We start from the raw sequence: 16328 nt of genomic DNA, 5'->3' as shown, positions 1-16328 counted from the left end.
TGTAGAGGTCTGAGACCAAGCATCGTGCAAAATGTAATAATAAAATTGTCCCACATGACAAGAAGAAACCGTATCGTGATCGTGAAATGAAGATACAACTGTGGCTAAAAAAAACACAACAAAAAATCATAAAACCCAATGGCAAATAACAAAACAGCAAATAACAATGCACCACGGCAAATAACAAAACACAACGGCAAATAAGAAATTGTGTTTTGTGACTTGCTGTTGTGATTTGCACTTCAGGGCCACCGTACGAGCCCCATTCTTATTAATTAAAACAATGCACTTATTTTAAAGCTACTACTGTGGTTCAGTGGTGGATTCACAAGAGAAAAAACACAGAACCCTGTGTTTAATTTACTAGTTGTACCATGTGCACAGATCCCCACAATGAAGCCCTACAATAAGGTAAACTTAAGGTACATAATTTTACATTTAATGTTATATATTCCACAGTCATTTTAAGGAACGAACGATACCAACAAAAAAAAGCTCATCATACCAAACTGTCAGCTACAAAAATAAAATGCACCACTCTTCGTCTCTCAGCGGTAGCGTGGCCGAGTGGTCTAAGGCGCTGGATTTAGGCTCCAGTCATTTCGATGGCGTGGGTTCGAATCCCACCGCTGCCAGGTTTTTTTTGTTTTGTGGATCAGTCTCTTTAAGATTATGTAGAATCAGCGGATTCATTTCTACGCTGTTACGTGAAAACATCAAGAATCGATTACACATCACCGCTGAATCATTAGCGATGCAAGTGCGCCCCCTTTTGGCAGAATATGCACAACAACTCGTCTTTAAACTTCTTTAAATCACAGACTCATCCTCAAACATCCCACACTAAGTTGCCCAGCTCTTCATATTTATGTTATATATTTAGATTTTCAACCACAGGCCAAAATATTTTTTTATTTCAGCAGAACTTCAGTAGTAGAACTCGTTGCTGATTATAAATGCAAAATGCTCATTGTCATTCATTGTCAATGCTTTTATTAAAAATGCTTTTTATTTTATTTATTTCCAAAAATGTTACAAAATGAACAGAAAAATATCAATCAAACTCTAAAGATGCGGAAAATTAATCTGAACACATCTTTATCATAGAATCATAACGTATCTTGCAACATGTAAATACACACAATCAACAATGTAATATTTGTAATACAAATGTTTTCTTTTTAATGAAATCATAGTAACTTCAACCGAAGACAACACAACTCAGGATCAATACTTTGCAGCAGGCTGAAGGATTCATAATTTTTTTAAATCAGACACACGCACATACCAACATCAAAAAGGTGAAAGAGATAGTTTACTGACTTAATTCAAATAAAATTACATAAGTGGACATTCTGAAAATTATTCTAGGGCATATTTTACTGCATCTATGGTCAGAATACACAGAATGTCCAGTGCAGTATAACCAGTTCAGCTCTGATTGAGTAAGCAGGACAACGCCAGCAGCAGAGTGAAACCCATCATCATCAGCAGCAGCAGCACAAGGTGCCGGGGCAGCTGGGAGCTCCAGGAGAGGTCGAGGAGAGGTGAGGTGGAGCGAGGCTGCTGGGACTTCAGGTACTGCTCCACGGAGTCCTCCAGGCTGTACGGCTTCGGACAGTAACCCAGCTCCCTGTGGGCTTTGTCGATCTTGAAGGTGTGGCTCACAGCAATGGTCCTCACCTACAGTGGAAGATGAATCATTTATCATATGTTGTATCTCAGCCGCAGAGAAGTTTGAGCCCCAAAAAAACGGCCGAGCTGAAGTTCACTCTGTCAGGCTCATGGTTCAGACACCGTGAGACACAAAGAGTTCCTCAAAGCTCTTCATCCTCCCACATCCTCCCCTGTATGACTCATGTGTATAGTTTTTGCACATTGATCTTCCAGTAGAACTTCACATTTAGAAAAACAAACTGCAGAGTCCTGCCCGTCCTGTCTGACCTGACAATCATCCACACTGACTATTTTTATCTCCCTCTGGTCACTGAACGAATCAGTGTCATTAACGCAGCGCAACGCAATAGATAGAAAGATAGATAGATAGATAGATAGATAGATAGATAGATAGATAGATAGATAGATAGATAGATAGAATGTTGCTTTTGATGTTTTTATGGGGTTTGTTGATAATATGAATAACCAGACTTATCTTTAAGCTTATCGGTCACTTCCAGGTTAATTGAGTAGTGAACCCTGCTGCAGCTCTCCACTTTTAGTTTGACATGTGAAACTACATGCGTTTGCGGAGAGGAAAAAACGAACTACTCTGCATGTCACGCGACGGTAGAACCTGAGAGTTGACAGGATCATTCGAGCCCGGCCGAGAGGTTTGCCCGACTCGGCTCACCTTGGAAACAGCCCCTGTACTGAGGTCACTTCCTGAAAACGTGTTCTTGAACTTCCTGTTCTGACCCGCAGCAGTTTATGTTTTATTCACAGGACAACCATCGATCCTCCAGCCAGCAGCTGTCTGAGAGAATGAGCTCCAGGTGAAGGCCCACAGCACTCAGCTTTGGTTTCTGCCTCATCACACATTCATGAGGAGCCTACAGGCCCCGACGGCGGCTCCTTAAGATGCATCGTAAACCATCAGCTTGATGCAGTGTAATCATCATGTCTTTTAACAGTGCTACAGACCAGCAAATGCTCTTAGAGGATTCCAGTGACCATGACGACTTCGAAATTTCATTATCTCATCCACTTTCCAATTTCATTTTCATCCACTCAACGCTCACTTTGGTTTTTCATAATTTATAAGAGGCTGCAGCAGACAAGGGAGGGGGAATACTCGTCCGAGAGACTTAAACAAGAATCTACTGATTATTGAGCAGGTAACCTAATCTGCAGCACATAAGACACGCACTTTATTTTAGGCACGCGTGCATATGTTCACACACAGCTCCACAATGTGCAACTCAGAGTCACATCTTCATCATCTATAATGTATCTCAAACCGTTCACTCAGGGGCAGAATGAAGAGAGCCTTCTGGGTAACAACCTATTCCTGCTTTAGATTATGACACAAGCTCTAGGCCTGCACACACACGCGCACACACACACACACACACACACACACACACACACACACACACACACACACACACACACACACACACACACACACACACACACACACACACACACACACACACACACACACACACACACAAACAGAGCGAGAAGAGAGAGAGAGAGAGAGACAGAGAGAGACAGAGAGAGAGAGAGAGAGAGAGAGAGAGAGAGAGAGAGAGAGAGAGAGAGAGGAGAGAGAGAGAGAGAGAGAGAGAGAGAGAGAGAGGTAATAAAGGATAAAAACACACAAAAGCTCTCGAGCAGAAAAGGCAGGATCTCCATCATTACCTCACTTCTGGTAAAGAGGAGAGGTACTTTTATCACCGGCCTCAGAACGACATGCAAGTATTCCACCAGGATGGCTGGAAATAGATGATAAACATACATGGAGTTAGTCATTGTACAAACTTTTTGAATTTTTCAAACAAATATCATGTGAGGAAAAGCTACAAGAAACACAGGCTACCTGCTGAATAGACCAGTGAAACTGGCAGATTTATCAACGGTCTGCTGTAGCCCAGCTTTTCAAACTGCAAAAGAAACAACATCAAATAAAAGGAAGTCAATTTCAAGGAAACTGTCATTTCATTTCATAGACCACAGCAAACTAGGGCTGGGCAATAAAAGAATTTCAGTAATTATCACAATATCAATTTGATCAACAAAGGTTCAATGCACAGTTTAGCAAGTGTCCTTCTCTGCCAATAAAGAGGCGTTTAACCCTCAACCTTCACTTGGGAGCAAAAATCGTTCTTTAAACTAAAAATAAAATGATGTTTTATCGTTTAGCAACTGATATGGAAATTCTCATATTGATATAATTTTTGGCTGCCTAGCATGTTACCAGTATTTTCTAAAACAGCTGATCACTGTAGTTTTGTAGCAATCATTACTCAGAATGCATGAGTATCGATTTTGATGGGGACTACTTTCAGCTGCGGATGAATACACATTTGGTGTTCCAGTGAGTATTTCCAGGAGCAAGTGATTTGGTGGACAATAAGGAAAACACAGAAGATCACTATCCTCCTCCTTTAACTCACCAAAGGTGTCAGCCACTCAAACAGGTTGACTGAGACTCCGTCATTAATGAAATAGGCCTGTCCACTCTGCAGAGGAGCAGAAATGAATGAGTTAAAGACAAAAGATCGCATGAAAGTGATTGTATAGTTGACGCCATTGTTGTTCTCCGTTCTTGTACAAGAAAAAAACCCATTACTCATCTTTCATGTGGCGTCATTCACTTAAATTTAACATGTTTTCAAGTGAGAAAGGGATGAGATGAAAACTTTTAGGAGCAATTCTGTGTGGTTTAAAAGTTTTCCGATCACATGAACGTGTGGGTGTTTGTCCTCCGGTGGACGATGAGACTCACAGCAACACAGCTCCTCTTCAGTGTGAGGGCCTCGGCCGCCAGCGTGTGGGCCAGCACCAGGTTGTCGACGTGGACCCAGTTCATCCTGGCCTGTGGGTCCCCGAAGCGGAAACTGAACAACCGACGCTCCACGTTCACCTGAGTGAAAGAGAGAGATGAGTGGGAGCAATTGGACAGATTGATTTTCTTGTGCTGTTTTCTGGTGAGTTTTCACAAACCACATTACTCCCGATTATTACCTTTCATCATAATTCCATCATGGCCTAATGTGTTTTTTTGGTACGTTTTCATCTGTGTTTGTTTGTCTGTTATTCAACAGGATTACACAAAAACTACTGCGCAGATTATCATGAAACTTGGTGCAAGGAGGCGGTTTGGGTCAAGGAAGAACACATTAAATTTTGGAGCAGTAGGGTTAATCCAAAGACAATTGCCAGAGGCGTTTTACAACATTTGGCTTTTTTTGTTGTTTGGCTGCCACTATGCAAACATGTGGGGGTCAGTATCTTGTCCAAGGACACATTGGGAAGACATTTAGAAATCGAAACACCGGCCGACAATAAACTCAGCACCTCTGCCACATACAGGAAAGACTGGAAAAAAATGTGGTTGTAACTAGACGCCCGAGAGATTTATTAATAATGTAAACACTTCAGGCTGGACCAGGGAGGCTTCAGACACTGACACAAGATGTGCAGGGTTTTTTTTCAGCGCCAACGCAAAAGGAATTCATCTTTATATCAGTACACAATTAAGACATGTTTTGTTTGAGTCCCTCACCATCACTCTGTGGAGATGTCTCCTCTCCTCCGGTCCATAGATGCCACAGGGTCGCAGGACACAGGTCTGCAGCAGCTCACCACCTTCACAGGACAGAAAAATAAACTTCACCAAACGATTATGAGGATTACAAATCTTCTGAAACATGAGGCAATATCATCAGTGGAGGGAAATTAGGCCAAAAATGTTGACAGGGGTCAGCATCAATAATTATAGTTTAAGCAAAGACAGGCTCAGGTGGTTTCCTCTCTGATGCTGTGAGTTCTTTTCCATTGTGTATCATGTTCATAAGTGTCCTGGCAGAGCACTCAGCAGAGCGAATACCTCCGCCACAGTCCCCTTGAATTCAATCAAGAAACTTGTACATGCTCACAGATCAGTTCCTTTAATGTTTCATCCATATCCATGAATTATTCCCTGGGAAATTGGTTCCAAAACACTATATCTCACAGAGTTGAAGAAAGTGACAAGAAATTCCTGGATCCACCCTGTCGCAGATCCCCCCCTAAAATCAAATGAATTCTTCCTGTAGTTTTTGTGTAATGCTGCTAACTAACAGACAAACGAATGCAGATGTAAACACAAACTACTCAGTGAAGTTAATACGTGTTTACATGCATCGGGGAAGCTAACTGCTAAAATGAAAGCTTCACATTCTGCTAATTCACCACACAGGTAACAGACCTGCCTTCACACGTCTGGGAAACAGAACAGATGTAACGTCAGCTAAATAACCAGGAAGTGTTAAAGTAAATGTTGTTGTATTCTGGCATTCTTGTAGATCCTTACAGCCTCTGTCAGTTGTACTGCATTTAATGATGTATTACATTATTTGATTGTTGACAAGGGAAATATTAAGTTGGCAAATAAAAAAAACTAAGAAGAACAACAAAAACTAAAAACACTAAGTAATACTTAAATAACTTTGTATCATTTTATAAAAGTTTAACTTTTTTGAAATATTGCATGATTGTTGCTCTTACAGCCTTGTATTTAAATGCAAACATCACTCAGTCACATCTAAAATATGCAGCAAGGAGCCTCATGTTTTTAATTCTCATGTGTTTTCTATGCAAAGTAATTAGAAACTATAAAATAGTGTAAAACCAAATAAAGTTACACATTAATCGAGTAAATGAAATTTGTCCCCTTCCACTGATAGGGTTACACCTGTTCATGTAAAGCACACCGTCGAATGTAAAACACATCATAATGCAATGATGGCTCTGTGTGTGTGTGTGTGCATGCATGTGTGTGTGTGTGTGTTTCTGTTTAGTCCAGCTCTAAATTTAAACCTGTGTCACTGTTGTAATGGATTGCACTCTGAGTTTCCATGGTTACCCACTGCCTCAGTTTCTCACCGTCGCTATTTCAAACAAACGCAAGAACATTTTTACTCAGGAAAGAAAAGACGGGGATGGAATCTCCTCATCCTGTCACTACACACACTGATGGTTTCACACCTTTCAGGGAGCATCCGTTGGCTGAGAGCACCATCTGCTCTGCGATGGCTTTAGTCCTGGAGTAGTGGTCAATGTGCTGGAACAGAGAGAAACAGTGAATCCCCTCTTTAAATCAGTGGAGGCCACATTTTAAATAACTTGATCCTGTTTCATTTTCACCCACCACGTCGGGGGCCACATACGGCACCGACTCCTCATCACCATCCTCAATTGGCTTCCCAGCAAACACCACGTTGATGGTACTGGTGTACACCAGCCGGGGAATGCTCCTCTCCTTACACACTGAGAGAGAGAAAACCACACTGTACCAACAATATCCACGTAACACTGCTATAGAAAAAGATCTTTACATCAAGGGTATGAAGAGTGAAATTAAGAAAATAAGAAAACTTATTCATGTACAATAAAAACAATAATTTGACTGTTGAAGCCTCGTTATAAGTTCAGATAATTGCTGGAATACAGAGAGAGAACTGTGTATTTTGTCGCCCATGATTTACATTGGAATCACGTTACGACGGGATATAGATGAATATGTTTAGTGTCTAAATTATGTTCAGAAATCAATGGGTAGATTTATTGCCGTGAAATATGAAGCGGCTGGTGTTGGTGATCCTACCATTGATAACATTATTAGTTCCTCCAACGTTGACTGACTCCACCTGCTCTTTCTTCAGCTGGAGACAAAGAGAAAGACAGAGTTACTTCTCACCTACAGTACTTTCCTTGGCGGATGTATTAACGTGACACTCGGCGACTGTGGGGAGAAAAAAAAATCCCATTTAACAGAAGGAAACTCATCTGCCTTGACAGGTTGTGGCGAACGGGGAGAAATGGGGGAGAGAACCAGGTAGTGAGGTGGGATTGATTTCATTGAGAATTGGCAAAGCACAGAGGGTTTCAGGGAGGTTTCGTCCCTCTCACGGTATTTTTTTCACACTTGACAACAAAATCAAAACATTCAAGGTTTTAAAGAGTACGACCTTGAAGTGAAAAAAGGTGGATTGAAGCCTCTTGTGCCTTGAGCTGCACAAAAACTAATCCACTGTCATGTCACGTGTCGGCCGACGATAAAAACTACAAGTTCGAGGAAGAGGAAATGTAAAATCTGGAGTTGTGGAGTTAGAAAGAAGTGGGTCGAAGATGCATTAGCCGCTCGCTAGACATCAGGGGAAAAGTTTGCATTGTGGGTAATGTACAGGAGATGCCAGGTTTTGACAAGAGAGAAGAAGGCGTGGTCGATAACAGAAAATGAAAATTGATAGCATTTTTTTTTAAATTACAGCTTCAGTGAATTATTCCTGCAGTCAAACCGGCAGCACTTTATTATTCTATGAAAGAGTATTTTTCTTTGACTTTTGTTTAAATGATTAAGTGTAAGAAGAAGCTGAAGAAGACTTGAGGGGAAGTCACCTGTTCTGGTCCGGACATGCCATAAGACGCTGTGTGGAATATACAGTCGACACCTTCACACACTTTGTAAAGGGAGGGATAGTCTCTGATGTCACTCTGTAAGAAAGAGAGAAGAAGAATTACCTGCAGTTCATCAACAACAACTCTGCAAGCAGGAGTAGAAGACTTTGATTTCAACAGTGACAATAGTCAAACAGTAGCAGTAGACAGGTTGGGAGCTCTGCAATTTACCTGTGGTGATGAGAATAACTCTCTCGTGAAGGGACAGGACAATTAAGGTAAGTGTGGCATGGGACCTGCAGGTGAAACCTGAATCATGTCTCCACCCTCTGTGACTCAGTCAGCAGCTGGCACTCTGAGTCGGATCACTCAACTGTGTCTGTTTCCAGCCGAACGCAGACTAACCAGGGAGACACACCAACGCTGGCTGATGCAAGGAAACGCTAGAGTTGATTTTCAAGTCTGTGTGGAACGGTGTAAACTATTGTACTGTGTATTTTAAGTAACTTAAACCTGGAAGTAAAAACAGACTGTGTTGCTGTGAACGATTAAAACCACGAGAGAAAATATATGTTTTTTCACATTTAAAATGAGGGAAAGAATATGAGTTGATTTCCGTTTGAGTTTTCATCATTTGCAAAGTTAAATATTAAAATGAAAGGACCAGAGGAAATGTCTAAAAGGGCTTTTGACGTCTAGAGTCCTATTAAAAACTATTACGACGTATAAAAGCAAAATAAATCAAGATTTTAAAATGGAAATATAAGTGAGATTCTTCCCTATTTCCTTGAAGGATTCTAAGAAAGATGTGATGAGTAAATATTAATGATCTCCTATTAGATTAGCATATTATACTGTATCGTATCTTAGTGTATGTTTCATATCGTATCCTATTTTGATTTGACTGTAATTGAGTCTTGGCTTGTACTGAATCATTTAGTGTGGGTGTATAGTTATTGTGGAATGTGAAATGCAGGGAAAAAATAGAGATAATGTCCATTTACACTCCCCCATACCTGATAGAATACGGCTCCATCAGGGACATCACAGGGGGGCTTGTTCATGTCCAGGAGGATCACTGACATCCCCTGGAGGACCAGCTCCCTCCCCAGCCGGAAGCCAAAGTACCCTCCTCCCCCCGTCACCAACACCTTCCCCATGGAGACACCCCGGGCCATCGCCGCCTCCTCTCCCAGCCTGGGGGCCGCACAATCTGGGCTGCCGCAGCTTGCCGACGTTGCTCCATTTACCCGTTGTCGGATTGCCCCAGCCGGGCTGGAGACGTTGGCCGGGGTCAGGTGGTTGACCCACGGCTGCTGGGCGAGGTGGGGGAGGTTGTGCAAGTGGTGTGCGCTGGCCTGCAGGCGACAGAGGGGGGCGCTGTGACAGGGAAGCTGCTTCACCTGGCACAGAGAGCCTCCACTGTCACTCACGGTGGGTCCACACAGCTCCATGGAAGTCCTGATGGGTGGAAGGAGGAAAATATTGATTATTTATTGTTTTAGATACCCTGTATCATTAAAATTTGACCTGTGCAAAGAAGCCTCATATTCTGTCTCAGCTTGTTCCAGCTCTTTCTTGAAAATACAGTATGTGATGTTTATGCTGAGGGAAAACTTAATAAACTTTTAGGATCTCCACTATCATTTCAGACAATTTTCTGTATCTTATCTTATCGTGAATAGCTGTTATCAGCACAATGCTGGAGCCAACAATGCTCCATCCATAAAACATTTTTTATTCAACAGTACCTTTAACTAAGCTGTTCCACAAGGACATACCATTATATTCAATTTTTTCTTTCAACCTATTTTCAAAATTCTCACACAGATTTATCCTTTTTATTCCTTTTACCTCTTTTATTCTCTTAAGATTTGTTTCATACTGCGCTCTCTGAATTTAAATCACTTTATTGTGATTTTGTCCCTGTGTTGTTTTTAATGTCCTTGTACAGTACATTGAATCTGACTCTGAGTATGAAACGTGCTTTTTGAATAAAACTGCCTCATGCACAACTTGGTAATGATATATCATGAATCAGTATTCACTCCATTGTGAGGCTGAATTCATCATGAGCCACTATGACAAGTAAATACATTGTGCTCAAGCAGGATCTCTTTTTGTATTTTTAGATAAATGAGCTGAAGCTACAATAAGGAGTCGAAGTGATGAATAAACGATGCGAGGATCTGGTCACCATCACGTGTCATATCTGCTTTCTACTCCCCTGAGGCGCAAATTAAAACTTTTATTTAATTTACTTACCTTAATATTGTCCTATGGGCCTCTCACGTGCACACCTGTAGCAGCCGGCTGGTGGAATAATCCGGTCTGAAGGTTCCCTCTGCGCTCGTGGTTCCTCCCGGTGCGTCGCCTCCCTCACCTGTCAATCACCTGCGCTCACCTGGGCACCGTAATGTGTGGACGCAACGCGCAGCTCCTCTTTGCGCAGCTCCACTTTGCGCAGCTCCTCTTTGTGCAGCTCCTCGACGACTCCTATATACCTATATACGCCCCTGAACAGCCCCCCCACCCACTGCCGTCCATATGGACACTGGTTTTTTTAATCATTTTCATTTGGTATAAATAAGTTCCCCTGTGGCACTTTTTATTTTTTGCTTAATATTTAATCCACTGTCACAACAAATACAGGACTTGGATTAAGTTGCACCAAACACTTAAATTGCATTTAAAATAAAACAGTTTTAAAAGGCTATTTGAGATGATTTTGAGTGAAATGTGAGAAGTTTTTAATCAAACACAAGTTGTAAATGTAAAGTATAACATATATGATCATTAATGAACATCTTTTATAAAGGTTTTATGATGATTTTACTGACGACCACATGGCTAACATGAGAAATGCTTGTGGATTTCACAGTCTTCATAAGTTCTCATAAGCAATCAAGTCTGAAGTTGTCACAAAATTGCTTCAGAGCACGGTTGTTACACTGAATATTTATTTTTTAAATCGTATATAATATTTACTACTTGAACCAAAAATATTGATTTGTTCACCATAAAGTCTTATCAGTGTAATCAAGTCAAAGTCGAAAAATAAATAAATAATTGAATGCATCTCATTTGTTATCATCTCGGAGGATGTTGTTTCTGCTTTTTTTACTTGCTGCTTTCAGCCAGTCACAGGCCGAGCTGGTCATTAAACCAATTTGCAATTATGCAATAACTTTGGCTCCATAACTGCAGGAACACTGTGATGTATTTATGGATTTATCGTACAATTTCACATAGAAAAGGTGTCCACGGGGTCAGTAATCAAAGCTCAGACATCAAATGAAGTAACAGTCTTTGGCAGGAAACCAGGCAGGTTAACAGGAGAACTCACTTCCTCAGTGTTTTTGGGAGAAGACAGAAATAGACGCTTCATGTTTTATTTAGCTGACAGCAGACAGACTGCCAAACCCGAGCCCACACTTAAATGCACTGCTCCTAATTAAAAGGGGGGGGGGGGTTGTTGAGCAGCTGCCAAATGACTGAGCTCTCGCGTAAAAAAGCAATAAAACGGCACTTAAGAAAAAATTGTATTCCCCTCTTTTACCGGACAAGTGTGTGATGTGTTTATTCACTTCAGTTTACAATTATACCTGTTTGGTGTGTTCTGGAAGTAAATTTATTAAAAAAAAGAAAAGTAAAATAATGTGGGTAGCTGGTGCCATGCCTTTTAACCATTTGACCTATGCTAACGCTAAACATGTTATGTAGCACTCTTTGGAAATCAATTACAGACTCCTGATTACGCCTCTAAAGGTGAACAATGTTGCATCATCTGCAAACCCTGGACAGTTCGCTGACTCATCACAGGGCCGTGGGAGGAAGCCTGGGAGGAGTACCTGGAGCAAACCCCCACAACATACGAACTCCACACGGAAAAGGCTCCAGTTGAACCTGGGATTGAAACAGTGACAGTGCAAACCATTGCACCTCAACATACACAGCTTTTAAAAACAATGCTGCAGAGCTAGAGATAGCAAATGTCCCATGCATTATCCCATGCATTTTTCTTTTGCACAGATGGTAATTGGATTGTGTTTATATGGATCTTTTTCAGGCCTATCAACCACTCAAAGCATTATACAGTGCACGTCACATTCATGCACAGCGATCAGGGGCAATGTAGGATTCAGTATCTTGCCCAAGGACACTTCGGAATACAAACTCGAGATGCTGGGGATTGAAACAGCAATCTTCTGCTTCGTGGAACACCCTCTCTACCTCCTGACCCACGGCTACCAGGCTCTGTTGGATTTTGGTCCATCATCCATTTGAGCTTGTTCCAATCTTGTGCTCGACATCGACCTGCCACCTCTCTTTCCTGATCACCAACTCTAATACCTCAGAGTGTCATTGCTTTTTTTCAGAATCCCTCCCAGAGGTCACAAGGTGGGTCTCAGGGGTCAAGAGGAGAAAACTCACAATGTCTCAGTTTCACGTCAGATATCCATACACTTACTCTTCGCACACACTCTTACAATGCAGCGTGTGAGTTTGTTAATATAATTCACACAATGCTTGGCCAAAAACAACAACCAGTCCTGACCCGCTGCCGTATTTCCTCTGCTGCTCATGTGTTATTTCAGCACTGGCTGCGATAAAAGGGTTGAGTTACTCTCTGATTAAATGCAGCCCCAGCACACCCATCAATCACTTTCATCAAGGAGCCATTACCTCGTCTGACCTGCTGCAGAGGTGAGGGGAAGGAGGAGAGCTGCGGCAGAGCCAGACCTCCCCAGCAGTCAAAGACTCAACATAAACAGGATGGACAGCAACTCCCAGAAGCCCCTGTGAAGTGAAAAGGGAGGGGGGGCAACCTGAGCTGCTGCAGCTATCACAGATACATGACATGTAAGATTGAAAATGTGCTGGAGACTATTTTAAGCTTAGAATTAGACAAAATGCATTTGCATGAGGATCAACAATAGGTTTGAGTTTTTGATAATGTGCAAACCAAAAAGAAGATCTTTTTTTTTTTTTTAAAGGAAAGCAATCTTCAAAGGAATAATTCCATTCAAATGTGCATAAACATTCATACATCACACTAGATCCAGATTTTTATTTAGATATGCACGGAAATGCACACACTCAATAATATCAGTAATAAATACATATTACTCTCAATGTATCTGTTAAGAGTAAAGAAAATGTTTATTTCTTTATATTTGCTTTGCATCAAAGCTGACAGGCTGAAATGAAAACTGGCAAGAAAACGCCATGTGTTCATTCATTGGGCAGCAGGAGGCGCCAGACGACTGCATTTGAATTTGAATTTGACTTACTGGTGCGGTGTCCTTTTTATTAGTGAGTCCTCCTCAAACTATTCTACAATAAACTGTCACTTTTTACTGTTTGTGTGCCAGACGTTGTGTGCACAGCTTTTTATAAACAGTCTATGGTGCAGATTGAAGTTAGAAAACTTTGTGTTCATCCTACCTGGTTTATCTGCAGTAAAGATTTTACAGTTTTTCCTATAACGAAATTGAATTAGCTTTATTACTGTTCATGTGTGTGGTTTGGATATAAGTTTGAATGATTATTATCCGCTGTTATATTGTCATACATTGCATGTCGGATAATTCAGAGGTCACAGTTCATCTCGCTACAGAGCTTTACAGCAGCAAAACATTGTGCTTTTACTTTGAAGACAACTTGCTAAAGAGGATGTGATTCTACGAATGTTGTTGCCATGGCAGAGATCAGCACCTGTGTGATACCTGAGAATATCTGTGTCAGTCCAACATAGTGAAATAGAAATAATGAGTTTATCCGAGGATGTAGAAGAAGATATGTTCAACTCGGCCCGTGGACTCACCGTTAGCATGCGAAGTCAGATCTCTGGCCTCTTGTTTATTAAAAGTTATCAAAATAGAAGATATCACGTATCCAGATCGCACAAACAATTTGGCCCTGCACTTCCCTGGGCCATTAGCAATACATATGCCAAGGGTGAAGCCAATAAGAGGAACCGTTTGTGAGATATTAAAGTGACATACAAAGGGAGATTCAGACATTTGTGAAATTAGTGGGTAGATTTAATTGTGTGTTAAAATCCTTTTTCATCATGATGTTATGTTGCTGAGAAAATGAGGCAGAAACAGAAATACAATCGGGCAGATGAGGTGAAAATAATTGGAGTTGTGAGTTTAGCAGAGGAAACGTGTGAAGTGTGACTCTGACGGTTGAGAGGATTCACAGCAGCTCTCGAGGAAATATGGTGAGGGAGGGGAAACCACAGTGACAAAGAAAGAGCTGTCACACACACACACACTCAAACCCATACAACAGTTTGCAGGCAGGAAATCTACATGCACAGAGCCTCAGTCCCAGGTGGGTGGAAGGTATTGTGAGGTAAAGGATCTGTCTATTTTCACAAAGTGTCACGCTGAAATCCAACCTGACAGAAGGAGAGAAAACAGACACGGCTTGTGAGTGAAACTCAAATACCAACTGTATGCTGCAGATTAACTGACAAAGAAAGATAAATAACCAGGAAAAATCTAGAAAATGTGACAAATTACCTTTACACATCGAGTGTACACAATCTAAAACCTGCTGTCACAGAGTCAGTGATGCACGCTGTGTAATTATGTCATCAGAGACTATTGTGCTTTAAACTTGTCACGTTATACAAGAAAAGTGCAATCACCCAACATCTCTGCCTCTGACACTATCCAGTGAAAGTCTTTACATAAAGAAATAAAATGAGATATGTTGGCAGTTGTTTTTAGTTTTTGGTTGAAATGACTAATTGAAGTGGATGAGTCATCTCATTCCACGCTCGTGTTCGGAAGCAGGAGGTCAGGGGGAGAAAAAGGCAGCTCGGAGGATGAGAGGATTTGAAGCTAAATCAATTAGCCTGAATTTATGTATAACCTCCTCAAAGCACGAGTGAGATAAAGTGAGACGCTGAGAGAAGGGAGAGGCTGCACGGTGCAAAGAGATGAGAGCCGAGGCGGTGAAATGATTTTATTTATTAAGATGGAAGAGTATGTTTTAAACTGCTTCATGGTGATTAGACCCTTAGTTTCTGCCTTTTGACAAGGAAACTGTGTTGGGGCAAAATCACCAAGTGGCTAAAACCTAAGAATACAGCAGTGGAGGAAGATGTATTTACATTTTTAACCCATAAAAAACCTACATAACAAATGACTGGGTTTAAAATGTTACTCAAGGATAAATAATTACCAGTAAAATGTACTTTAAGAATATAAAGATTATCATCTGCATCCTGTGACATGGGTTTCTGTGTCGCAGGCCGGGTTGGGTGGATGATGTCAGGCGGAGTCCAATGGCTCTCAGCCTGTGGGTCACAGGACAAATCTGAGGGGTCATGGATTTCTGGTACATAAATCCACAGAAGTATAAAGTACAATAAAAGAAGGTAGCAATTCCTAGTTTAGCAAGTCTTTGCATGTCTTTGCATGTCTTTGCATGTCTTTCAGGTAATTTATTCAACAGCACTTGAGGTATTTTAGTCTGGACCGATGCGAGGGACCAGCTGACAGACCCTAAGCTAAAAAAAGAAACAAGTGTGTGTGTGTGTGGGTGCCATTAGTTTTCAAACACCAGAGGCTGATGTGCTAGAAACTGTGGGAGTGTTGGAGTTTTATTAGTCTTACATAGTCGGACCCATCTGCACAGTGCTGTGTCAGCTCTCTCTCACACACACACACACACACACACACACACACACACACACACACACACACACACACACACACACACACACACACACACTCACTCACCTCACTCACCCACTCACTCACCCACTCACTCACTCACTCACTCACTCACACACTCACTCACTCACTCACACACTCACTCACTCACTCACTCACTCACTCACTCACTCACTCACTCACTCACTCACTCACTCACTCACTCACTCACTCACTCACTCACTCACTCACTCACTCACTCACTCACTCACACACTCACACACTCACACTACCACACACTCACTCACCCACTCACTCACTCACTCACTCCACCTCACTCACTCACACACTCACTCACCTCACTCACTCACTCACTCATTCACTCACTCACTCACTCAAAAGATAGGAATAGAAATAGAGTCGCTGAGGCAGACTATAATTTTCCAAAAGGAGAAGGTGATCAGGGTGTAGATGCATTGATTCACTTTGGTTTATCCATTTCTATATTATTTCTATTTAATAATGTTCTGGTAACTAGGCCCCATATGA

The 16328-nt window shown here is 41.5% G+C and overlaps 1 protein-coding gene and 1 non-coding gene across 2 annotated transcripts; one reads left to right on the top strand and one right to left on the bottom strand.

Annotated features, from left to right (window-relative positions):
* The first annotated feature begins 553 nt into the window (after nucleotides 1-553).
* trnal-uag lies at nucleotides 554-635 on the top strand. Its single transcript has one exon. It is a non-coding gene; the product is annotated as a tRNA-Leu (tRNA).
* A 796-nt stretch (nucleotides 636-1431) lies between these two features.
* sdr42e2 (short chain dehydrogenase/reductase family 42E, member 2) lies at nucleotides 1432-9560 on the bottom strand. Its single transcript, XM_035180692.2, has 11 exons — nucleotides 9123-9560; nucleotides 8107-8202; nucleotides 7313-7370; nucleotides 6857-6975; nucleotides 6694-6769; nucleotides 5231-5313; nucleotides 4451-4588; nucleotides 4119-4184; nucleotides 3542-3605; nucleotides 3364-3437; nucleotides 1432-1683 (listed from the first exon to the last, which is right to left on the bottom strand). The coding sequence occupies exons 1-11, from the start codon at nucleotides 9558-9560 to the stop codon at nucleotides 1432-1434; spliced, it is 1464 nt and encodes a 487-aa protein (XP_035036583.2).
* Nucleotides 9561-16328: the final 6768 nt, after the last annotated feature.

The sequence above is a fragment of the Hippoglossus stenolepis genome, chromosome 16 (genome assembly GCF_022539355.2).
Source record: "Hippoglossus stenolepis isolate QCI-W04-F060 chromosome 16, HSTE1.2, whole genome shotgun sequence".
NCBI lineage: Eukaryota > Metazoa > Chordata > Actinopteri > Pleuronectiformes > Pleuronectidae > Hippoglossus > Hippoglossus stenolepis.
The sequence above is the reverse complement of the archived record's forward strand: the minus strand, read 5'-3'. Positions and strand labels throughout refer to the sequence as shown.